This window comes from Hypomesus transpacificus, chromosome 12 (assembly GCF_021917145.1).
Source record: "Hypomesus transpacificus isolate Combined female chromosome 12, fHypTra1, whole genome shotgun sequence".
Lineage (NCBI taxonomy): Eukaryota > Metazoa > Chordata > Actinopteri > Osmeriformes > Osmeridae > Hypomesus > Hypomesus transpacificus.
In genome coordinates, this window is record NC_061071.1 from 3,119,950 (window position 1) to 3,145,910 (window position 25,961).

The window sequence follows — 25,961 nt, forward strand, 5'->3', positions numbered from 1 at the left end:
AATAAATGAATCTTAAGATCATGTTACCTGTCACCCTGATCCCAAGCAAAACAAGCATGTCCTTCTACAGACTTAATGTCTTCTATAAAAGCAGATACAAAATTTAAATATCAAAGTAGTTGAAATTGATCTGTGTGGTGTCAGATTGCCAGCATGAACTTCTAAAGTTACCTTTTTATCACACTTTGGCTGCAGGGAATGCACTCTTACAGTAGAAACTGGCTTCCCTGCACCTCAGACTTTACCTTCAAACAAGTGAATTATGGCACAGTTCTCCAGAGGGGAAGACCTTTGTGTGTGTGTGTGTGTGATAGAGAAATAGAGATAGAGAGAGAGAGAGAGAGAGAGAGAGAGAGAGAGAGAAAGGGAGAGAAGGCAAGCTCTCCATGGGGTTTATACAATATGTAAAACAATTCTAAAATGTGTATGTGTGTGTGTATAAAGGAACATGTCCAAATGCTTATATTGAATTGTCTGTGTATGTTAGTGCATGTGTAGGTTTACGTATGTATTGTAAGTGTGTGGGTTTTTTCTCTTCTCATCTTGATGGGTGTTGGGTGTATGTGAGTGTGCACACATCCTGTCCTGCATCTCCTCTCTTGCCATCTCTTTGACAGATTCCTGCTGAACCTAACCTGATGGTTTGCTCTTTGTCCTGGGGGTTACTTTGTAAGTGTGTGACACTGTTCATTTTTCTTTACCTCTCTGGGTTCTCACAACTGTTGGCCTTTTCTCCTCTCTCCTCTCATTATTGGAAACAAACATCGCTATCGTCATTCATATACGTTTTAATCTGTAAACCAATAATTTTCCTATCTGCCCTTAGAACATGTTTGAGTAAGTAAACAGGTGTGTGTGTGTGTGTGTGTGGGGGGGGGGGGGGGGTTGTGTGTGTGTGGGGTATATGAGTGTGTGTGGGGGGGGGGGGGGGTTGTGTGGGGGGGTCAAATTGTACCAGGTCACTGGTAAGACTTGTTGTTCTTCTTCTTAAAGACGTTGCACAGGCCTTTCCTGACAGAGCGTTTGGTAGATTTGTCCTGGAGCTGGGAGCCCGTCTCTGACTGGGACCCAGGTGGACACACCATTTTGGGGGACACAGCTGGACACAGGAGGTCAGAGTTTAGATGAGCTTTTGTTTGTGTGTAAGTGAATGTCTATGCAAAGACTGTGTAGTTATTAGACACTGTCCAGGGGCCAGTTGCATAAACCTAGTTTAAGACTAGGATTAGCCTTAGGCTGTCTTAAATTGCCAGGTTAGATTAGTCTAACTAAGCCTGTCTGTTGCATAAATAGTAAGACTGACTTAATTTGCCAACTATCTGTTAGTAGGATCTTAGGATAATTTATTACGAAAGGAGTTCAGTGTGTTAGGCCTATTTGTAACTGCAGAAAACGTTGACTTGGTTCTGCTTTTCCGCAGAATAAAATGGAATTGTATTAAACGAGTGAGTAGATGACAACATAACTCACTTTGTTGATGCTAGCGCCAGTCAGTCAGTCTTACGTTAGTCACTGATAGTAAAGCTTTATGCAACAGGTAAATTGAAGTGTCTATGGCAAATCGGACTTAAAGTTACATTGAAGTCTAAGACTAGGTCTATTTTTATGCAACTGGCCCCAGTATCTATACCAGTGGATTTACGGATGAAGTCCTTGTGTGAAGACGTCTGTGTGATCTCAGGTTGGCCATCCTTAGTTTTCCTGGATTTCTACATTACAGAAATCAAACCAGTTGGGCAGCAGTACTAAATATGCTCTAACTCATTTAAAGACGGTTTCAAACAATACAACTGGCAAATAACAAAACAACCTTTATGTAGGAAGATTAAAAAAAATAATATTTAGAGTGAAACATAAATCTGGGTGTTAATAACTACATTCTGTTTTTACCTTGAAACCGAAATGCTTGGAAAACTTATTTTTCCATTTCTTCTTCTCCTTCTCAGAGAGCGCCCTCACTTCCTGTTCCACTGTGGAGGACTGACAGAGGGCCATACCATGGTTACCGTGGTGATCAATCAGCACCGTGTCTGAAAAGCTCCTCTCCCCAGCCTGGGTTTGAAGCTGCAGCAGCTTGTCGTATTCAGTCATGAGGGTGTTCAACTGGTCCACGAGGTTTATGGACAAGTCCCTGAGCATGGCTGCGTCGTGCCTGGGATTTGAGGAGGCTAGCAGATGATGGTCTGACTTCACACTGAGTGAGTCTACCACCTGACTTATGGTCTCACTGCTTCCATCTACAGACTTCTCCGGAAGGTCATCGTCTCCCGTGTCGATAGTTGTGCGTCTGATGATCGGACAACTGTTGTAAATGACTTTGTCGTCGATTGTGGTACCGGGCAGTGCGACCTGTTCAATCTCAAAGGAATTTGACCTTTCGGCAGGAGAGGATGAGAAGTGGACTTTGCGAGTTGCTGAATTCACTACGTGAAGTGTCTGAGGTGGTCGTTCCTCCGTGCAGCTCTCCAGAGAGGCAGTAACGGAGGCTCTCTCGCTTCCCTCCGAAATCTCTCCTTTCATTCCCTCTTTTCCTTCCGTCTCTTCTTCACTGGAAATGAAAACAACATCTTTTCTCTGGGAACACTGAACTCCACACATAAGACAGGCATGACACAAGGCTTTTCAGCAACACTGAAAACAAACGTGAAGTCATCCTGTCCATTAAATGTTAATTCTACCACAAACTCTTCAAAGAACACATTCTTTCTGTCCCGTGTCTTACTTCCCTCCTTACTTATAAGCGAACACTATATGAGTTCATCATTATTCCTCCTGACTGTAAACAGTTTTCCCCTATCTTTCGTCCCTTTCCCTTCTTCCTGCTCACATCTTCACAAGTCTCTCTGACCCTCTCCTCGTCTCCTCATCCATGGCCCTGATGCGCTCAGTGTCTTCCTCAACACGTCTACAAAGGGCCTTGTATTCTGGAGAGACCTGTCGCAGTAGCCCGCGTAGTCCACATTGGATGGCCTTCATGCCCTGTGACTTGTGACAGTCAGGCATAGCAGAGCACTTCTACAAGACAGGAACACATTGTAGATCTGAGATATCAAGACTCTACAATTGTTTAGTCAACCAGAGGTGGGTGGCTACCTCTATGATTTATGACAAAAATCTATCTTTTACGTGGTGAGTAAGGGGTTTGAAAATGCCTTTGAGGAAACCAAATCCAAATGAGCTCCCAAGACTCTAACAAACCACAACTTTGGAGAAAAACACTCACTACTACTATGCACGGGCAGTCAGACTGTTGGACAGTGTTTTGTACTACGAGTTTCTCTTCCAATACGTTCTGTCTCGAAGCCCTGTGGTGGTCCTGCTTGTTCAACAGCCTGAAAGAGAGAGAGAGAGAGAGAGAGAGAGAGAGAGAGAGAGAGAGAGAGAGAGAGAGAGAGAGAGAGAAGAGAGAGACCAAGAGAGAGAGAGACAGAAAGAGAGAGAGAGAGAGTATATAATACACCATGAAGATCGAAGGTGTCAGCATTGGGGGACAATCAGACTGATCCCTTAAGTCAACACTCTTCGTATTTATGTCCGACATTACAATATATAGGCCTACACACCTTTCACCATAAGACCAACCGGGGGGGTTGTTCATTTCACTGGATGTAAACAATGTGGAAACACAGTCTTCTTTAAGCATACTCACAGGAGGACAGGTTTACCCATCACATGACGGTGTGTGAGTGTTTCCCTTAAGACTTTTTTGCTCTCCCAAAGCCGAAAGCCATTGGTAGAGTCCACCACAAACACCAGGGCATGGCACCGGTGGTAGTAATCTGCCCACAGGGTCCTGAGACCAGGATCCCAGGGCAGGTCCAGCAGGGTCACCTGGTAGCCTGCCACAGGCATCTCTACCCCAGAGACACCGGAAGAGTCCATCTCTTTCTGAGAGACACCAGCAGAGGCTCTCTGTCTCTGCTCTGCTTGTGTGCGACCTGCAGGAGAAACCCAAAAGTCAGTCAGCACTGGTGCTGTTTACACATGCTGGAGGGGACTGTCAGTCAGTTTACTAACCTGTAATCATTCGGAGTAACGACGTCTTTCCCGCGCCGTCAAGTCCAACCACTGACAAAGTCACTTTCTTCTTTTGACACAACCTAAACAATTTATAAAAGAAAAAAGTTATATCATAACAATAGGCCTAAATTAAAGTTAAAACACATTTGGGACATATTATCGACCAATCAAGCTCTCCAACCTCCCTCACCCCATTATCGGTCAAGACCATTTCATCTGTTAATTTGTTAAAGAAGATTTTGCTGCAGCAACGATAGAAAGTAACTCATCCATATCACACCTCATATTGCATGTATACCAAACTGCAGCTTCTAACTTTGACATTTAAATTCATAACAAGCTCTCAAACCATAAGTGTATAATAGTAGAATAGTCTTCTCCACTATTGGTGAAGACTATTCTACGGGAGTACAACGGTACTTAGGAATGACTGGCTTAGTTTCCTCCAGGATCACAATGATTCTTATTGAGAGACTTGTTGCTCTTGTTCGTTAGTTGTAACTGACTTAAATTTATTGTACTCGCTGTGAAATATATTATTGTTGCTTGCTTTTTACACAGGTACACTCCTGCAATTTTGAGGTTTATGCTGTTTAATTGTAACTTGTCTAATACATGCAATCTGTTGGATGGGTCACTCACTCCAAGATATTGTCCTCCATCTGTTTCAGTTCCTCTTTAACTTTCTGCATCAGTGGTAGGGGAACCCTTTGTGCTGTGTGCATTGCATATGGCTGTGTGTTCTCTTTTAACTGAGTTCTCATTGGCTCTGTTTTCAGTGTGACATTATCTCCAAATGGTGTTGTAAATATAGTTGACTGGTTTTTGAAATGCAGCGTTTTTATAAATGTTTTGTTTTTGTTAATGTCGTTTTGTTGTGGTGTTAATGTGGTTCTGTTTTCAACTTTTGTTTGCTTCGCTAATGTTGTTGGGTTGTGCACCCATGGGCCACCATAGTAATCCCTTACTTTACTCGTTACTTGAAAAAAGTAATCAGATTACAGTATAAAGCATTACTTCTAACGTGCCAAATACTTCTAACATAAGTACATAATTTACACACTATAGGTTTTGATTATTTATAGAATATGTTACCTAGATAGATAGTCATTCAACATTACAGACAAAGTGCACACAAGAACAAAATGTTGTTCTACTGGCTCTTAGTGCTCTAACTAAAAATAAAAACATAACAGTACTCTTATGCGGAGTGAATAAAAATAAAGGCAGATAAATACCATATTATAAAATGTAAATATTGCACATAATAAATATAGCTATTGCACATATTAAAAAGACAGCATATAAATACAAATACAAAATCCCTTGCAAACAGCGGCATTCAAGACCAATCTGGACCAAAATAGCATACAGTTTTGTTATATATTTTTTCATGTCATTTAATGTATATAGTATAAGTATTACAATATCACTGTGTTTAATCGCGATTCAATTCCACTTTCAGGTACAAATGCTGTGACAACGTTTTTTACTTGGGCTATCTCTACATTTTCAACAAATTTCTGACGTGTGTCGAGAACTAGCCGGTCGATAACTGGATTCGCTAAACTTGAATGTAGTAGATTTCGTCTAGAAATGAAAGCTAGGACAGCATCCTCCTTACCTGTCAGGTACACTGCTGCACCCGGTTCCCATCGTGCTAGGCCTACTCTGTAGATCTAGTAGGTTGTAGATGGGTAGGATCTTTGTGCTTCAGGTCTCCTTTAATCCATGTTGGATTAAACCGATGAATCCGTTTATCAGAAAGTCAAATCGAGTTTCAAAACGATACTGATCTCCGCCGCTGAACTGACAGAATTTATAGAGTTGAGAGCCATTATGATGTCATCGAACACATCAATCCAGACTGGTGAATCGGGGACAGGCTTGTTGCTAAACAACCTTTATGACGTCATAGTAAATGAGCAGAAGCTCCTGGTGTTCTTGGACCGCCTTCATTCTGATCTTATACCCTCTACATGAGAGGGGTTTGGTAGGGCCTCACTTGCTTACATTTGTCATTGTGTGGGACAATGTAAGCTTCCACTGTGGCCCACTCATCAGGGTTCACTGCCCATCCAAGAATGGTCATGGTGCTCAGCCTCTTATCACCTTACTCCCCATTCCTCAATCGTATCAAGGAGTTTTTTTCTGCATGGATGAAGGAGGAGGGTCTATGAGCATGGGGCTCTAAACCAGAGGTCCCTGCTCCGGGCAATGGATGCTGCTTGTGATGATGTCATAGCAGATCAGTGTAGGGGATGGTTATCTGCTAAATGAATACATGTAAAATGTAAATGTGTATCAAACAGAAAAAAGATTAACTCAAGAGTAGCCTACAATTTTTCACATCACATGTTGCATTCACACTGCCATGGAAATTGTTTTGCCATGGAAACAATAATTCTTCCCCTGTTGCATCGCATGGCCGAACATCAGATGTGATGTCGATGAAATCTGTGGCCAGACAGACAGGAGCGTGAGGATGAGCAGGAGAGTGAGGACGACAACTATTGAAACTCCAGCTTTGCTTTACTTTCTTACTGCATGTGTTGTTAGCGTAGGTTACACATAATGTTAGTTTTGATGTGCTTATTGTCTGACAGTATATTGTGCTGTACACATTTCCTGTTACAGTAACCATGATGTATGGCAATTACAAAAACAATTTCCGTGGCAATGTGAGTGCAATATGTGATGTGAAACCTTGTAAGCTGCTCTTGAGTTAATCTTTTTTCTGTTTGATACACATTTACATTTTACATTTATTCATTTAGCAGACACTTTTATCTAAAGCGACTTCCAAGAGAGAGCTTTACAAAAGTGCATAGGTCAATGATCAAGGAGATAGTCCCAAAAAACTTGTGGGTAGCCAAAACATGAAGCATACATTGTGAAAAGCAAATGCTGTAAGTGCCAATGGGAAGAAACATAAGAGCAAGTAGTTAGAGTAAACAAGTTTCAATTACTCGTAGAAGTACTAAACGAAAACATTTTTTTAATTTTTTTTACTTTCTTACCTCAGAATTACATTTTCTGCTGTAGCTTCAGGAGAGATAGCAACACAGACTAGAAAACCTCCATGTGGGATAGTAGAGAAAGCCTGAGGAAACTGAAACTGTCACATGACTCCTATCTTATCCCTGATTCATGGAATTGGTAGTGTTACAACTCTCCCCGTGTTATAACTATACCCCTACATAAATGCGTTTATTACACAGTGTTCATTTTTGGTGCAGCGTTTATTCGAGGGCGGCGTTTAAGAAATACGGTAAATTGAAAATAAACATCCTGTAATATTAGCAATTTTTATGATTTACATGATGTCAAACTGAGAGGTGGAACATATGCAAAATTCAGGGACACATCATAGTTATTGGTTCATGAAAACCTTTTTATAATAGTGTTTTCAATTCCCCTCAGCAGTGTGTAAAGGGTATTCAGAAGGTTGATTTTATTTGAGGGCTTTGTGTGTATTTTGAATGCAAAGTTTGGTTTATATGACATATAATATGGTTGACTACTGTGTTAGATTTAGGGTCAAAAGTCAAGGGTTTGGCCAAACAGTGTAAGTATGAAGATGTATGTAAGAGCCAAATATGTAATTGTATTGTGGTGTAATGGTTAAGGCTGTACACTGGGTGGCGCTGTTTGGCTCGACTATATGAGCCAGGGGTAGACAGGCAGTGCCAGCTGTTGACCCCGGAAGGGCAAATGGCCCATCCCTACAATTGTATTTATATTTACAGAAATACAGTGTTTACCTGTTTCGAGAAAACCGATAAGTAAGAATTTCAAATAAAAGATTGGTCACAAAAAGGATCAAATAGGAAGTGGTGCTAAGAACTACGTTAGTTCCTCCCTCCAGACAAGCAGTCCCACCCCCAACCTAAATTGGAGTGGTGGAATGTGAAAGTGGGCAGGTTCTGCCATCACTCATTCTGCCTCAGGATGGCTGCAGCTGAAGCTAACTCAGGGAGTCCAATGTGAGCCAGAGTACAACTTCAAGTTTCCACCACTAGCTGCTGAATCTGCACTGTACCTGAGGTACTCTTAACCTACAGACTGCAGTCCCCCTGCAGGAGGAGGTTCAACTTTGCTCTGAAGATCTGGTGCCAAATTGAAACTCTACCTGGAAACAATCGAAAACTATCTTACTTACTAAGTCCATCATTGTCTCTCTTTCTCGGTTTCTGTATCTCCCTCTTTTTTCTTCAATTTCTTTATAATTTTTTTGCCTTGAGCAGTTCTCTAATACTTGGATACTCGAGGCTTCAAGACTTGTGTAAGTTACCTCACTTTACAGTTAACTGAGATAAATGAGCATTTGATGTTACAGTCAGGGATGCTGCTCATGTTCTCTTGTGTTCTTGGTTGCATGAGAATAAATATGCTTGATAATAACTTGGAAGAGCCATGACATCTACTATATCCCGTCCTCTCGTCTGTCTGTCTTTATCAGGGGGGAAGACGCGGTGCTTGTGATGTCTCCCTCGTTGCTCTGGCTTCTGCTGCTGTGTGGGCTCCAGAGGATCTGGGCTCAGGACTATGATGAAGACTATGAGGAGGAGGTGGACACCAGAACCAAGAGCAAACTACTGACAACCAACACCATCTCCAAAAATGGACAGTGTAAGACAATGCCTTTATTAAAGAGAAAAGCTACAAAAAACTAATCATTTCATTAGAAAATCTGAATTTGCCAGGTCTGCGGATTTGTAGATACTTTGATTGATGGTCTTTATCCTTGGAGGGTGGGGAGTGGTTAAGACTATAGGACATTATGTAGTCTTCAACTCCCCCATGAAGTTATGTGAAGTAATCCATCTTATTTGTGACCATTGCAACCTTCAGTCCTTCTACGTTTTATTCTCTCAAGAGAAGCACCATATCCCCAAGCACATGCATCTCTGACACATTTGCTAGGACATAAATGTGATTTATTCCCCAATTCTAGGAGTTCTATGGCCTCCTCTAATTTTTTTTTGCTGATCGCAGGTAACGTGCAGAGGGTTAAGATACCTGATGTTCTGTGGATGCTTAAAATGTCAGTGTAAGAAATGTGTTGCAGTTCACAGTTCATGAAATGGCCCCCTTCAAAGCCTTACTTACATTCTGATGACTAAACCATTTCTACTGAAGTACCTCTCTCTCTCTCTCTCTCTCTCTCTCTCTCTCTCTCTCTCTCTCTCTCTCTCTCTCTCTCTCTCTCTCTCTCTCTCTCTCTCTCTCTCTCTCTCTCTCTCTCTCTCACACTCTCTCTCTCATCTCAAGCTTTAAGTTTCAGAGATGTTGAGCTTTTGCTCTTCAGAAATGATTTGTAGCTGTTTCAATTTTGACATTGAGCTAGACATGAGAAAGTACCCAATCCCATGTCTGATGATCCCCTCGCTTTAACGTGAGATCAGCCTCAACTTTGACCCTGGCTTGGCTAATGGCCAATAGATTATCTCTCTTTTATCTGCTAACAGTATAGTCTCAGCGAGGGATTGACCCAAGGCTAACCATCAATCAAACAGCTAAGAGCCAACACGTCTCTGTTCCCAGCTCTTCTGGACGAGGACTGCAGCCTGGAGCTGGCCTTCCTGGTGGACAGCTCAGAGAGTGCAAAGGAAAACCACGCCAAGGAGAAGCGCTTTGCCTCCGACGTGATGGACCGCCTGCAGGGTGTCCGTCTGCAGACTGGGCGTGGCCTCAGCTCCAGGGCCGCCCTCCTGCAGTACAGCAGCCACGTCATCATCGAACAGACCTTCAAGCAGTGGAGGGGCACGGCGGATTTCAAGGCCCGCATCGCGCCCATCGCCTACATTGGCCATGGCACCTACACCACCTATGCCATCACCAACCTCACCCGGATCTACCTGGAGGAGTCGGGACCAGCGAGCATCAAGGTGGCTATACTGATGACAGACGGCATCTCGCATCCCAGGAACCCGGATATCTTTGCGGCCGTGGCTGACGCCAAGAACCAGGGCGTCCGCTTCTTCACAGTGGGAATCACTCCAGATGCCAACCAGGACTCCAATGTAGCCCAGCTGAGGCTCATTGCCAACTCCCCCGCCTCGCGCTATCTCCATAACCTGCAGGACAAGACCATTGTGGACAAGGTCATCAAAGAAATTGTGAGTAGGACTATGTCATGTTCATCACATGACAGTGCACAGGAAAAATAGGAATTGTGTTTGACGATGTGCGAAAGTTCTGTTGTGCGATATCTTCTACTGTGATGCACCCTCTGTGGGTTTCAGCCAATGTCTGGAGAAGATGTAGAACTAGTCGTGGTCTGAGTTAACTGAGTTGGCCCCACCCTTTTTGGAAATGGCCACACCAATCAAGTGATTAAGCAAATTGTGTATTGAGGGCGTGGCCACAATCAATAACTGTAGACAACTAAAATGGATAAAAAGTTTTCCTATTCGGATTAAACAAGCTGACGTTCTTTCTAAAGCTTTTTTAAAGAATAACTTGTAACCGTTTAACTGAAATTCAAGTACAATATTTATGACACACTCATGTCAAGACTTGTATGCTTTTTCATTGCCGGTTAGGAAGGAGGGATGCGTTCCCATTATTTGAAAAATTCAAAGCGTTTTATCCTTTTTATTTGTTAGGCTTAGTTTTTTCATCGTACGTGTTCTTCTAACTTTGTGCAGCATCAGTCAAATGCTTCGTGTTGTCATAGTAACAGCTGGCCTGATCCTGGTGTTTAGCCTTCACAGTACATGAAAAGAGGAACTGCGGGAATCACTGTTTATGACCGTGTCCTTTGGCTGAGGCCTTAAGGCCACTTGCTACCATTCAGTTATCACAATAATATTCTAGTGAACTCTGAAGCTGGTGCTGCTATTTACCCTTTGAAGTGTTCCCAGAAGCGCTAATGACATGTAGTATTGTTCAATAGACCCAGGAGATGCAACCCTGGGTTTAAGACCTGTAACTGTAACATCTGCTCCACATTAAAACCCGTTGTGGAAGATTTGGGTGCAATAGAGGAGCTCAAGCAAGATGGTGCATGCACGCTGAATAACTCAACGAGCTGAATGCACGCCACTCGACCTTCCAACCCGTGTTGATGCAGGTGTTCGACATAAGAACATGATCAAGGAGAGCTGCTCGCTAAATCTGACACCCGAGTACAGCAGTTATCCGTCCTTTCTCCGCGTGAGAAAAGCGTTCTGCATGCTAGATGGCCTCGGTGTTGCAAGCAGGCAAATAGCACCCACTCAGCACTGAGACTTTCATCCCACATCGAAGCCGCATCTGTATGTCATAAGAATGTCTGTCCCAATGGCGTGTCTTTAATCTCTGGTATGCTGCCCTCTCAGCTTGCTTCAGCTCCGCTCCTCGCCGTAAGAATAAACAGACCGTCTGTGGCTTCAGACAATTCCCCCCCCCTCGACAGAGGAAATACTCTCTGGATTCTCTGAGACCTTATATTGACCACTGCATGTGGTTCACATTTGTCTCTTTGGGATTTTGATCATTCCCCCACTATTGCTTCTAGAGAATTGTGTCTGCCTTTTATGTTGAGAGAGAAAAAGCACTTTGAAAGAGTTGGAAAAAACAGAAATCTGGCAAGAGGAGAGTTTCTCTTGGAAGTTGAAGGGCTCCCAGAGTTAAGGTTCAGAGGCTATCAAAGCTCAGCTCACAGAATCAGATGCAGGAGCATGCAGTCTTATGTCTGGAGGATGAAAAATAAAATAATGTGAGTTAAATGTGAGTGTTCCTGTTGACTTGTAGGCCTTCCAACGGCACACACACTGAGCTTGTATATATGTTCAATGATCAAGTGTTCATTTTCAAATGTCATCCTCAAACGCACGCAATTAAATGCAGAGAACAAACACACATTTATCCGTCTGTTTCTTCCTTTTTAAACAGACGGCGTTGGCAGATGAAGGGGTGAGTCTCAGTGCCCTGATCTTAAGATCATAGTCTATTGACACTCTTGATAAATCTCCTGTTTTTATGGATGCCTGTGTTGTTTCCCTTGTGTGTGAAGTGTCCCTTGGAAAAGAAGTGTGCGTGTGAGAAGGGAGAGAGAGGACCGGGTGGCCCCGCAGTAAGTGTTCCAACTGCCAGCCTTCATCCGCTGGCTTCGTCCCTGGACACAAAGATCACAGCTGCTTTGAAACCGCTCTTCTTGTTCTACTAATGGCCGAATTCTCCCAAAATGGGCTTCTTGATGTACAGTAGACTAAAGGCCGACAAAGGCAGCCTTGATGGGTACTGTAGATAATTACAATGCTTTGGAAGGGTTTAGGGAAACGTGTGGTTTGGAGGCTGGCTTGGTACTTCCCTCAAGCAGTGAGAGTTCAACAAATACCTCACATTCCCACAGCAGTTTTCTCTCAGCAAGCTTAGACACATACTTGCATGGGAAATAAGCTCAATTTGGTTTTTCTACTCTTTTGAGGATGATGGCTGGTTTCTGCAAAGACACACTACTCAGGGGCCTTTACTGTTTGTAAAAGCTATGTAGCATACAGTCCTAAATACTAGCATGTTTTTGTGGGAACAACTAATAATTAGAGTATCAAGTATTTTAAAACCACAAAGGAAGTACTTAAGCATATTTGTATATTTTTTGCAACCCTCATTACCTGCATATTATGAGAAGTTGTCCACATCAGGGCTAACTGACATACTGAATCGACACTGTGTAGGGTTGTGTCTTACTTAAACACATACACAGACATACACAATTTCCCTCACATAAATATACACCTGACCTGCATCAAAACACATACTTTTCAAGGATACTTTCTATGTAGTTTGCTGAGTGTGATTTGCTCTCTATGACACACTCTTTTTTTTACAATGCCATATAACTCCTCACTAAGCATGTTTCATTCTTCTATAATTGAATTACATCAGCTGTCTTACATGTTTTATTAAATTAACAGGGTAAAAAGGGTCGGCCTGGAGAAGATGGAAGTCCAGGGGGGAAAGGACAAAAGGTAAGAGAGAGAGAGGAGAGACAGAGAGAGAGAGAGAGAGAGAGAGAGAGAGAGAGGGGGAGAGAGTGAGAGAGAGAGAGAGAGAGAGAGAGAGGGGGAGAGAGTGAGAGAGAGAGAGAGAGAGAGACAGAGAGAGAGAGAGAGAGAGAGAGAGAGAGAGAGAGAGAGAGAGAGAGAGAGAGAGAGGGGGAGAGAGTGAGAGAGAGACACAGAGAGAGAGAGAGACACAGAGAGAGAGAGAGAGAGAGAGAGAGAGAGAGAGAGAGAGGAGAGAGAGAGAGAGAGGAGAGAGAGAGAGAGACAGAGAGAGAGAGAGAGAGAGAGAGAGAGAGAGAGGAGGGGGAGAGAGTGAGAGAGAGAGAGAGAAGAGAGAGAGTGAGAGAGAGAGAGAGAGAGAGAGAGAGAGAGAGGAGAGAGAGAGAGAGAGAGAGAGAGAGAGAGAGAGAGAGAGAGAGAGAGAGAGGGGGGGGGGGAGAGAGAGAGAGAGATGGCTCTCCTGGCACTTCCCTATTTATGTTTTGGGTTCCCTGCTCTGTTTGTTGTCTTATCAAAGATACTTCCTTACTTCCTCTCAGGGCGAGGGTGGGCTCAGTGGACTTCCAGGTCGGGAGGGCTCAGAGGTGAGTGAGATGTCAAACGTAACAATATATTAATACTGTGGCCTTCGCTGCATCTTCTCAGCACAGGGGATTGAAATATTAATGCTCTACAGTATGTAACAAAGGTTTTCAATTTTTCTTCCGCTTAATCCCAATTTTGTTGTCTGTGTACAGGGAAAACCAGGCTACAAGGGAGATACGGTAATGTACTATTTACTATTTAGATTTACAGATCAATATTTCTCCAGGGTTAACATGGACATGTGAACAGGAGATATGATGCATGCATACAATATGACATACTGTTATCATCCTCCTGTTCTGAATAGGGGGAAAGAGGAGAATGTGGCACACCTGGCATCAAAGGAGACAGGGTATGTTCTGTGTGCTCCAGTGTTCTGATGTTGCATCATCATGCACTTACTTTGGGATCGGACTGCTCTTTTTACAAACAGTTTATGAATGGTACAAGTCCTTTGGCTTGAGTTGAGTTGACGTGTGCCCTCCTTGTTTCCAGGGTCCCGAAGGTCCAGTTGGTACGAGAGGAATTCGAGGTCTACAGGTAAGCTCTCGATCTAGAACATTCTGGAACGGCTATGTTTTAGCTGGAATAGAAGTTGCTAAATAACTTTTCTTTTCCCAGGGGTTACCTGGACCTAATGGTGACATAGGACCTGAGGGCCCTACAGGGAAAAAAGTAGGTGTCATTCTCCTCAAGATTTCTCCTCATCTCTGTTTGACAAGTTTGGGCAATGTTCAGTGACTCATACAGAGTCATTGAGATGGTCTTCCATCCCCTTTTACCTTTGTCACATGAGCACACGATCAAAGGTGACCTCCTATCTCAAATCCCTGCTCACGGGACATGAGACATTTCTTCATACTGTGCAGTGTCTGGTTCTGATCATGTCTTTGTAGTTGAGGAAAAAGGGCCGACATGTCAATGGTTTTAACACCATAACACTGCCACAGTCATGTATTGTCACGGTTGTGTACTCTAGTGTCTCTACCGTGTGGCCACTGTTTGTCTATCATATCATTTGTGTGCCCCTCTGGGATGAATAAAGTTTATTGAATTGATTGAACTGAATAAAGGAAAGCGGGCTAACATCCCCTTGCCAATCAAGCCGCAGACGTTTTTTCTCCCAGACATTTTTTTTCCCAGACATTTGTTGTGCTTCACAAGATTTAAATTTGCATGTTTCACAGAGAATAATCCATGACGTCACATGAGGCCTAAATCAGATACCGGATGGGTGTCAACACGTGTGCATGCTTTTAAGTGTTGAATAATCATGCTATTTGTTAGGTATCATCCATCTCCATGGCCTCCGGGCATGTCCTCCTGTTATTATCTTGTCAGTTTGTTTTTCCAGCCCCCGTGTTTAGGCTTCTCTCTTGTAGCATGAGTGCCAAGTCTGACAAGTGCTCACACTTCCAGCAAAGTGTTCTATGCTTAATTATTTTTGAAAGAATGTTGGGGTCGGTTGTTTGACAGTCGACCAACATCAACTGTTGTCTAAGTTTTAAGCTTTGTCGTAACTTGTTTGAAAGGCCAAACATACAAAAAAGTTATGTATACAGTATCAACCATATCCCCGCTTTCGTGGCACAAATGGTCCACCTACTACTGTTATTGCCTCATTTACTAATCTGACTGATGCCATTCTTTATCAGTAGTGTTTTGATTATAGCAACATTTTCACAGTATAGTACATAGTGCTCCTATATTTAATTTGACTAAACGACAGATGTGATGAGTGCACTGCTAGAGTATGCATAGTACCAGGTGAAGGGTGGAGGTGGTATGAGGGAAGAGACAAGAGGGGTTCCAAGGATTTGATGTCAGCCTGTCAAGTGGAGTTCTGGTCTTGTTCAATGGCAGACCAGAGTTCTATTGATGTCAAGCCAGGTTTAAATTAGTCATGCAGATGAGGTAAAGTTACAGATTGATATGTTGCATTTTTGCCAGGATGTAATCATTGGACATCATGTTATGTATGTATGTATGTATGTTTTTGTGTGTGTGTGTGTCTGTGTGTGTGTGTGTACTGTGTGTGTGTGTGTACTGTGTGTGTGTACTGTGTGTGTGTGTGTACTGTCTGTGTATGTGTGTTTTATAGGGTGAAAGGGGGATTCCAGGGCCATCTGGAATTCAAGGGGAAACTGGGATTGGCCTACCAGGACCAAAGGTGATCATTCCATTGTTTTGGAAAATGAGGTAATTCCGTTTTTCACCCCCCCCTGATGTATCTCACCTTGCGTGTGTTCCACTCTTCAGGGGGATGTTGGTTTCCAGGGACGACACGGGCCTCCAGGACCACCTGGTTTAGGGGAGCCAGGCCTCCCGGTAAGTATTAAAGTCTGGTTCATTCATTCACTGAAATAGTTCTATAAAAATCTATGTATGATGCACTATGCATAAAGTTGCATAGTGCATGCAAAGCTCTTATTCTGTTGTATTGATATCCTTGTTTGTGATATTGATTTATTCAGGGCCCTCAAGGGCCACAGGGAGTTCAAGGAGAGAAAGGCCCCATAGGCGAAGGGTTCCCTGGACCAAAGGTAAACACGTTTGGACCAAGCAATTTTGTTCTCCTTTGTACATGAAACACATTCAATGTTCAGCAACTGTCATATTGGTAGCCTAGAGGTTAGAGTGTTTGAAGTAATAGTGTTGTGAGGTGAAGAAGAATGTTCTTTTCTAACTAATAGAATCGAGTACGCTGATGCAGGGATTTAAAGGAAGGTTAAAAGGCCAAATGAACATGATAACCCATAACTAAGGAAATACCCAGAGTTGTCCAGGACTCCCCGTAGACATGAAAGAGTGAGTCATTCAAGGTAGTGAGGAAAGATTTAGTCCATCCCTCCATCTCCTCTTCCTGGGGTTGTTCAGACACATGTCATCCATCTGCCTATGCCAGAAGTATCCCTGCTCTAACACATCCCCTGAAATGTAACTGCTACGCCGACAACATTTGAATTACCTTGTGTGTTTTGCGTTCTTGAAAAAACATTTCAAATATTCTTGCAACAACTTGCATGAAGGCTTATAATTGTGAAACAAAACACACAGAACTTTTTGAGAATTTGATAGAGAGAGAGAGAGAGAGAGAGAGAGAGAGAGAGAGAGAGAGAGAGAGAGAGAGAGAGAGAGAGAGAGAGAAAGAGAGAAAGAGAGAAAGAGAGAAAGAAAGAAAGAGAGAAAGATAGAGGTGTTACGGATTACGGACGTTTTGCCAGACTGGCTTGACTACTGTACATAGTAACAAGGAAGCTTTGGGTGAGCCCAGTCAACGTTTTGGAATGCTTCTAAGCAGGATAATGACAAATCTAATCTTTTAACTACAGACAACAATAATTTGTCAGTTTCTGTGGTTTCCATATCAACTAGTGCCAATGAAAACCTTCTTGATGTGTAACCTACACTGGAAAACTGCAAATGGTACTAAACATGGCCTCCACCATCTCAATGTGTGTCAGAACATGTCTCGACCAAGTGGTCCCTCATCAGTAAGTTCCAGCCCCATGCCCAGATAAATGCAACTCTGTGAGACTTCCAAAACCCACAGAGCAGTCATCATATTCAGGTTTACCCCTCCTGTCATTCAACAAATACCAACAAAGTAAGCAAAGCTGTCCATCATCATCTCGTGATGTCACCCCGTTGTTACGTTTCGACTTAAACCTAAACAGAAATTAAAATGGAATGCCTGGAATCATCCAACAAGGCAGGCAGGAAGTACACAGAATGTATTTAGTTATATTCTTGTCACACCCTGTGGTTGCTGGTTGAAGTGTATCGGACAAAATGCTAAACATTGACTTATGAATGACTTTGGGGGGGAATCTCTTGTAGATGATGACATTGTGTTATCTGCTCTAGCTTTGCCATGTTATGATTGGAGAGTATGTAAGAGACACAGACAGAAAATGTGCGCGCAAACCCATTGGTCCTTATGAGGTCACGTGTGTGTGTCCATACAGTATGAGTAGGTCCAGTAATGACGATGCCGAACCCTGTCCTGTCTCTGCAGGGGGAACGGGGTCTGGATGGGCAAAGAGGAACTAGAGGAATGCCTGGTATTGGAATCAAGGGAGACAAGGTACAGTATAAGGCTGTAAATAACCCTTCTGTGTGAATACCCTTCACCCAACCATGCAGTCAGGCCCTGGATCCCACAGGGAAGGAGGGAAAGGGGTTGGCAAAAGCACTGGTTCCTTGCATGTCCGTTCAGCCTGCTGTTATTTATGGAGTCTGCTCTCCACTCAGAGGTGATAAATGAAAAAGGGCAGCAGCGTATAAGAGAAGAAATCAGTAGGAACAAAAACTCTAGCCCCTCTGGGAACGTTCTCATTTGTCAAGCTGAAAGGGATTTAATTTGATTATAAAAAAAGGTGTTGTTCTGTTCCTTCAAGGAATTTATCAAAAACTCTTGACAGAAACATTATTTGCATTTTAAACCATCAACATTTTAATTGGCAGTTCTTATCCTGGCAAGGACACCCTAGATTTACCATTACATTTCTCATTGTGATAATTGCAGTGCTCACTGAGTATAATGATACATGGACATCAAGGGCTTTACTAACTGTCAGGATAAGTGTTGTGGACTTGTTTCATTTTAACACTGTTTTATTTTTCTAACCACCAGGGTGACTTTGGACCTCCTGGCTTTCCAGGTCCCTCTGGCCTGACAGGAGCTGGCATTCAAGGAGAAAAGGTCATCATCAAAGAGTTTATTGGATTTACATGTACATTTTAGTAGCATGTCATGCCGATAATATATGTCAACATCCAGTGTGTGATAAGCATAACAAGACAGTAGGCCTGTGTTTTGGGTGTCTGCTGGATATGTATGTTTTTCACAAGAACTGCATATACTCAGCTGGCATGGTGTGACAGCTATGCTACTCAAATGGCATTGATTTAAATAAATTAAAATACTATTAGCAACCAGCAGCAGATACACTACTCTGTGAACCATTGCAACTGTTTGTGCCTTGGTTCTTTTCCAACTGTTTGAATCCTGTATTTAACAGGGTGTAGAAGGGCCACGAGGTCCACCAGGGATCAGAGGCCCACAAGGGGAAGGATTTCCTGGATCTAAGGTTGGCATTTATGGGCCTAGCTGTAGGAGAAAAGTCACAGAAAAGTTTGTAAAGGCTAATGTGTGAGATAATGCTAAGGGACAGGCTAATTCTTACGATAATGCTATCCTAATTTTACAGGCTGAACGCTAAGCTCCAGGCTAATGCTAATATATTTATGCTACTCCTGTTATCTTGTCTGAAGGGTGACCAGGGCTTGCCTGGTGAAGTAGGAGCAACAGGAGACAGAGGGGCTGGCGAACCTGGGCCAAAGGTAAGGTACAGTTTGCACTTGTGATCCTAACAGATCTGCAGTTTTATGGAGTATGAGACGCTTAAGGCTTTTTCTTTAGGGAGAACCAGGGTCATCAGGATTGGCTGGTTTCCCTGGACTTCCAGGAGAGGATGGCGCCCCAGGGCAGAAGGTGACTAGCCATTGGTCAACTCCTAACCAGAAGTAGGGGAATTCATAGTCAACTTGTTGATAATTGTTCTCCACCTTGGTTTTAGGGTGAGCCAGGTGCTTTTGGTCTGAGAGGGCCTGACGGAGCTCCTGGGATTGGCACCCAGGGAGAGAAGGTAAACACTCACTCACTCAGACCACCCAGCATTTATCACAGGTGAACCCTGATATTCCCAGCTGTTGTCATCTTTCCATCGATACTTTTTTCTTGGTATTCCCATTTTGTCATAGGGAGACCAGGGTCAGAGGGGTATACGAGGCTTGGCAGGACCTCCAGGCATTGCCGGGCCCTCTGGGGCAAAGGTGAAGACGATATTTGTTGCTGTCGTTATCAGTTAGTGCACATACTGTTTTTTAAGATGGACATTCTGGCATTCTGATCTGGATTGATTTGACTAGGGGGAACCTGGGACACCAGGTCGACTTGGTCTACCAGGATTTCCTGGGCGGGGCATCTTAGGGCCCAAGGTAAGAGCTCTCTACTCATGAGCCTATAGATAAGTCATGACAAGTCCTATTATAACCATTTCAAACCATGTGTGTATCAGGGGGATTCAGGGCCACCTGGTCCATCCGGACCAGTTGGGGAGACAGGTTATGGCCTTCCTGGTCCTAAGGTACGTCACCTTTTAAGCATGTCACAAATGTGTTTATGGTTTTGATCTCTTTACTTCCAATTTGTAAATGTTTGTTTTGTCATTTAATATCCAGGGTGATCGTGGTGATTCAGGTCCATCTGGTCCATTTGGGCCCAAAGGGGAGGGCTATCCTGGCCCTACAGTAAATAACCATCCATCCCTTTACCCATTCATCAAACACCATTCTTCATACACATCCATTACTCTACACATCAATTTAGCCAGTCTCCCACTAATACATAAACTCTAACCTAGTCTCTCTGGTTTTCAGGGTCCCCCTGGCCTGCCTGGGCTTACTGGAGAACCAGGCCTGGAGGGACTGGGGATTCCCGGACCAAAGGTGAATCCTTCCGTATATCCTAGATACGTTTAAAATGATGCTCTGAAACATGAATAGTAACAGTAATGCTGGTTGTTGGCAACTTCTTTCTGGAAATAATTATATTTATAACATCAGACATTTCTCCATACAGGGAGATGTTGGGTTCAGAGGGTTGCCAGGTTTGCCCGGACCGCCAGGTGAGGGTCTCCAAGGACCACCGGTATGTGCATCTCCATAACACTACAATAGCACTTTGCACTATGCTAAATAGAATTTGCTTCAATTACAATACATCACTGATATAGCCTTGATAGCATAAAGTTGAACAAACTAACTGAATTCAGCTTTAGCACTGGAAGTTCTAGAAGAAAATGATCTATCCTCATGGGGCTGTGTATTCAAAGGCTGCTATAATAGGCATTTCATTCTTACTGGACATCTATCATAATCTCCCTTCCACTCTCACACATCATGCTGGTATGGGAATTCTCCAGCATGTGTGAATAATGAGAACCACTGGCCCAGTGGGTCTAACCAAACCATTCTTCAGAACTAGCTGGATTCATATCATGTCCAGATTGAACTTTTCATCTCCTCTAACCCAAGGAAAATGACTATGACTGTTATACAGTATTAAATCACAGTACATCTGTGGCCCGGGTTTGATCGACTTCAGACTGTACGTGTACACTGTAACAGTTCTAGCCAGGTAAAGAATTTCGATCCACAGGTTTTGTGTAATGAGGTCACATATACTGTAGGTCCCACAAAGTCTAGATTTGTTAAAACAATGGGCAGAGACTTTAACAGAGCATCTTTAGCATCATGTGGCACTATGTAGTGTGGTTGCTTGCTGTGCTGTTATGCTAACAGCTAACTGGAGATGTTTCCAGGGCACCATTGGAAGACCAGGACCACCAGGCCCTACAGGGCCTGCAGGACAGGGGTTACAAGGGCCTAAGGTGGGTGTTTGATCTGATTTTTGTACTCGTTCTAGAAATTCTCCACACACAAAACATGTTTGGCAACACTTTACATTGAGGTTACATTAGCTACCATGTAACTACAGGGAAATAGTGTTTAGCTGTAAAAGTTACAGCTGCCTCTACAAACCATACACTTACACCCCTTCTCCATACTGTGTCATCTTATACTTTTACATAGCAATTTCTATACCACTAAAACGGACAATACCTTATTACATAGCAATTCCTATGTACTTACAATATTTTCACCATAGATATTGCTACTTAGTTACATGGTAGTTAATGTAACCTCAATGTGAGGGTAATCTATCATTTTTCTCTTTGTAAACTTTATTTGAAGCCTACCTCTGTGTCTGTCCTGTCACTATTCCAGGGTGAGCAGGGCTCCCAGGGAGTTACAGGTCCAAGGGGACCTCAGGGAGAAGGATTCCCAGGGGTTAAGGTAAGGAAAGACACACAGAGATGCCCAAAAAAAAGGATGTCTTCGATTTTTGAAGAGCACTACCGCTCCATAGGAAAACAATGGCACAGCTCAGAGTGGTTTTAACGCTGATCATTGTCGTGGTAGTTTTTGCAGACAATCAATTGTTCAAGCTGAAGTTGGGTGAAGTATAGAGTTAATGTTTATTTGACGTAGGTTTAATCATAATAACGTTACCAACATAACATCATCAGCACACAAACATAAGACAATAACACAAAGACAATTCCATACAGCTCCATCTAGCATTCTAGAATGGAACCGGGAGAATCCAGCCCACTAGCACTACTCAGCTGATGGCCCTGAACCCCCCAGAACATTCTTCAACAGACCATTTTATAGATACGACAGTTCTCAAAAGTCATTGGTCCATCCTACAGACCTGAAGCTATACCAATTCTCTTCTGTCATTGGTTAAATCCTTAGAACAATACAGTTGAATCCACATTTTCTTCAGACCAACTGTCTCTTCCCCCCAGGTGACAAGAACCCTATCAGGTCACCCAGACTTCATGTCTCTTAGACTTCATGTCTCTTAGTTAGGTGTTATAAAACTACAGGTGGTATCTCTACCAAATGGAGTTGAATTAACATACATTGTATCAAGCTTCTTCCTGAAACACATTCATTGTACATATAGGCCCAAAACGTCTGTCACATCATGCGTCACCGGCTTCAGGGTTACATTCATGACCTTGTGCTCATACAACTCCACAGGGTGACCGTGGCTCTGGAGGGGAGAGGGGGTTGAAAGGGGTTAGAGGTGACATGGGCGATCCAGGACTCACTGGTGAAGCAGTAAGTCCTATGCACTCGAGCCCTCTTTTGCTGATCTTGTTAGTGCACATCGGTGGCTCACCGTATGTTTTTGTTGTTGTAAAGGGACGGCCGGGGGTCAAAGGTGAAGCGGGCCTCACTGTAAGTACCTGATCTTGACACCCTTTAATAGACGCCAGTTCACTTAGGACTGAAAATGTACTTGTGAATTGTCATTTATCTTTCAGAGAGAAGACATCATTCGAATGATCAAGGAGATTTGTGGTATAGTATTACATTTTTCGTTTTCCACAAGCATCTCCCAGTCTCCACACAACACGTCTTTCCTGTATCTCTGAACTTATTTGCTTTGTCTAGCCACTTTTAAGTAAACATGTTCTTTACAGTGCTTTCGGAAATTCCCTCCCCGCTTCTCCAGGTTGTGGTATCAAGTGCAAGGAGAGGCCCATGGAGCTGGTGTTTGTGATCGACAGCTCAGAGAGCGTGGGCCCGGAGAACTTTGAGATCATCAAGGACTTTGTGACGGCGCTGGTGGACCGGGTCACCGTGGGCCGAAACGCAACCAGAATCGGCCTGGTCCTTTACAGCCTGGAGGTCAAGCTGGAGTTTAACCTGGCCCGCCACATTAACAAACAAGACGTGAAGCAGGCCATCAGGAACATCCCCTATATGGGAGAGGGGACCTACACAGGCACTGCCATCCGCAAGGCCACCCAGGAAGCTTTCTTCAGCTCTCGCACTGGGGTCAGCAAGGTGGCCATTGTCATCACAGACGGACAGACGGACAAGCGAGAGCCTGTGAAGTTAGACATCGCCGTGCGGGAGGCGCACGCCGCCAACATCGAGATGTACGCTTTGGGGATCGTGAACACGTCAGACATAACGCAGGTGGAGTTTCTGAGGGAGCTAAACCTGATCGCATCAGACCCTGATGAAGAGCACATGTTCCTCATTGACGACTTCAACACTCTCCCAGGTATAAGAGCAATTTGACTTCTTGAAAAATAGTTAGATTGCAAAAGATCAAACTAGCTAAGTTATCAAACTAATAGTCGGTTGTCAGATCCTTATTTTGTAGACTTTAAGTTTATAGTACACTGCGTTTGCTAAATCAATCTAGCCATCCCAGTCCTGTGGATGACAGCTTACTGCAATTTTGCCATTACCCCTCAGCTCTGGAATCCAAACTGGTCAGCCAGTTCTGTGAGGACGAACGTGGCGAGCTGATATACAACCGTATCACTAACGGTTACGGAAACAACGGCTACAAGAACAACTTAAATGGAAAATATTCCACTGGTAGCTATGGTTACGGGACCACCAACCAGGGGGGAATCCAAACTGGGCAGAGGACTGTCAACAGTGTTGGCAGCGGTGGCCAGAGCTATGGAGGGAGAGAAGGGACATCCCAAACTATTAACTCTGCCACAGATCAGGTCGATATACAATTTCATAACTTTACTTACAGTAACATTTCATAACAGGGGTCACCATACAGGAGATGGCTTACCATTCATTACAGTCCTCTAACACTTCACTGGGGATGTAGGAATCATTTCCATAATGTGTTAATGTATTCTTTTTTTTCATCACAGGTTGGGCAGCGGGAGAGAGGACAGGATGTGGGTGTCGTGACCTCTGACCTGGAGACTGCTGGCAGGGACACATATAACCTCAACACCTCATCCTCTTCCAGACCTGGGATTCCGAGTAGGGAGACATTGACAGGAGGTTCATCCTCCACATCAACCTCATCTTCATCCTCAGGAACAGTCCAGTATGTGCCAGCACCACGGCCAGCTCTTCCCCAAGGTAAATATCCAATAGCCATTAGAGTTGCCTTACAAGTAGTAGATCCAATTGTGTAAGACTGAAACAGCCCTAACGTAACTTTACTACTCTAGAATATGTGGATCGCATCATAAATACATGTGTACACATCACAATCCATGTGCACATGGTTTTTAAACCATGTACAGATCGTGGTGTATTTTACAAAACCGATGCTTTCTTTCTACTTCAGAGTTTGTACCCCTGGACCCTCGTTGTGCCCTGATCCTGGACCAGGGTCCATGCCGAGACTACAACATCCGCTGGTACTATGACAAACAGGCCAACGCCTGCGCCCAGTTTTGGTATGGGGGCTGTGAAGGCAACAAGAATCGCTTTGACACGGAGGAAGAGTGCAAGAGAATGTGTGTACTAGCCAGAGCCACAGGTACCTAAAGGTGCATTTCCCTTCACCAGCATCTTAGCGTACAATTAGTGTCTGTTTAGGATTTTAATATTCATCATGTATTAAATGTATTTTTTACTTGATTTTTTAATAATTTTTCATAGCTGGCTAAAAGAGAGCTTCTACTAACGCCTGTTTGTTGTTGTCATGTTGATTGTGGTTGAAGTTAGCCTAAAGCTCAGTCAGTATGGCGAGAGGTGGAGCACACCTGTAATATTGGACTGTTCCACCTTTGTCATTCTCTAAACCTGAAATTACTCTCCTCCCAACTTCTAGCACTTACTGTCCTGTCACTGCTCTCATTCATGTACAGCCATGGCCAAAAGTATTGGGAGCGACATACATTTTGTGTTTGGAAAGCTTGCTGGGCCTTGGCATAAAATGACTGCTAACATAACTTCAATAAGTCATATCATCAGCACAGGGTAAAGTGTGAACTAGCTCTAGCCAAGTGAAATCACTCTGTCATTCTGATTGGATTTTAAGAGCAGATTGATTGCTGTAAAAATGGGGACTATTTGCATATATTGAACATTTTCGCCCCCAAAAAACTCAAATACTGAACCAGCAAACTTTGCAAAACACAAATGTCATTGTCAAAACTTATGGCCACGACTGTAGTTAATCCTGACAAGATACCTCCATTCTTATTGTTGTTTTGTCACATAAAAGAATACAGCTTTATCCTTAATACTGGGGCATTTACTCTCACTCAGGTATGTAGATACAAGTTCAGGACAGCTTATTCTGTTTGGGTGAGTTTTCTAATGGCTTTACAGAGATCTTGTTAGCATCATGTTTGTGCTGTGAAGTCTTTGCAAACTGACTCTTGATCATTGGCGTGCTGCTGGATATCCATCTAACATTTCTAAAAAAGTCATATACAAAACAGTAGCACTGGTATGTATTTTGCTCATGTAACCAAGAGTACCTCTTATGTATGTCAATGTAGAGTTGACCAATACCAATAACCACTAATATGGTTTATTTAACTGAGCCCTTCTAACAATGAAATGTACCTGTACATGTGCCTTTCATATTTAGGTGATACATGACTTTTCTGTATTTTTAGTTAGTGACAGCATCTACAGCTTCAAAAATGATACATGGATATGCACTTTTGATTATTAAAGTCTACAGCAAGGATTTACTGTATTGTTTTGAAAAAAAAGTACATTGGAGATAGAACTCTATAACTGCAATAATGTTTTTTAGACTTGCCTCGATGGAGATTTTATTTTTTTCAAAAGCCATGTGTAATGTTAAGCAGAGTAAACAGAGGCACCTGGTATATTAGGTCTTCAGCCGTGAATTTCAGTACATATAGTTATCATGTTTTAGATCTTTATTATTGTATTTACCACAAGTGGGACCAAAGTTCTGTA

At 43.1% G+C, this 25,961-nt stretch overlaps 1 protein-coding gene across 1 annotated transcript; it reads left to right on the forward strand.

Annotated features, from left to right (window-relative positions):
* The first annotated feature begins 7,954 nt into the window (after nucleotides 1-7,954).
* On the forward strand, nucleotides 7,955-24,932 carry LOC124474629 (collagen alpha-1(XXVIII) chain-like). Its single transcript, XM_047030976.1, has 35 exons — nucleotides 7,955-8,305; nucleotides 8,483-8,652; nucleotides 9,568-10,142; nucleotides 11,902-11,922; nucleotides 12,023-12,082; nucleotides 12,927-12,980; nucleotides 13,556-13,600; nucleotides 13,754-13,780; nucleotides 13,909-13,953; nucleotides 14,097-14,141; nucleotides 14,223-14,276; nucleotides 15,703-15,771; nucleotides 15,861-15,929; nucleotides 16,076-16,144; nucleotides 17,620-17,688; nucleotides 18,238-18,306; nucleotides 18,626-18,694; nucleotides 18,879-18,947; nucleotides 19,027-19,098; nucleotides 19,184-19,252; nucleotides 19,368-19,439; nucleotides 19,536-19,604; nucleotides 19,685-19,753; nucleotides 19,848-19,916; nucleotides 20,046-20,114; nucleotides 20,248-20,316; nucleotides 20,990-21,058; nucleotides 21,456-21,524; nucleotides 22,281-22,361; nucleotides 22,446-22,481; nucleotides 22,568-22,604; nucleotides 22,759-23,316; nucleotides 23,514-23,776; nucleotides 23,936-24,152; nucleotides 24,364-24,932. Exons 2-35 carry the CDS (start codon nucleotides 8,505-8,507, stop codon nucleotides 24,564-24,566), a joined length of 3,648 nt encoding a protein of 1,215 aa, XP_046886932.1. The 5' UTR covers nucleotides 7,955-8,305; nucleotides 8,483-8,504; the 3' UTR covers nucleotides 24,567-24,932.
* Nucleotides 24,933-25,961: the final 1,029 nt, after the last annotated feature.

What these genes read in the sequence shown, in the direction of transcription:
- LOC124474629 (XM_047030976.1), top strand. Translation starts at nt 8,505, where the DNA reads ATGTCTCCCTCGTTGCTCTGGCTTCTGCTGCTGTGTGGGCTCCAGAGG. An exon ending in TAGGGGAGCCAGGCCTCCCG is followed by an intron (nt 15,930 to 16,075) that starts GTAAGTATTAAA and finishes TGATTTATTCAG; the next exon opens with GGCCCTCAAGGGCCACAGGG. An exon ending in AGGGGTTACAAGGGCCTAAG is followed by an intron (nt 21,059 to 21,455) that starts GTGGGTGTTTGA and finishes TCACTATTCCAG; the next exon opens with GGTGAGCAGGGCTCCCAGGG.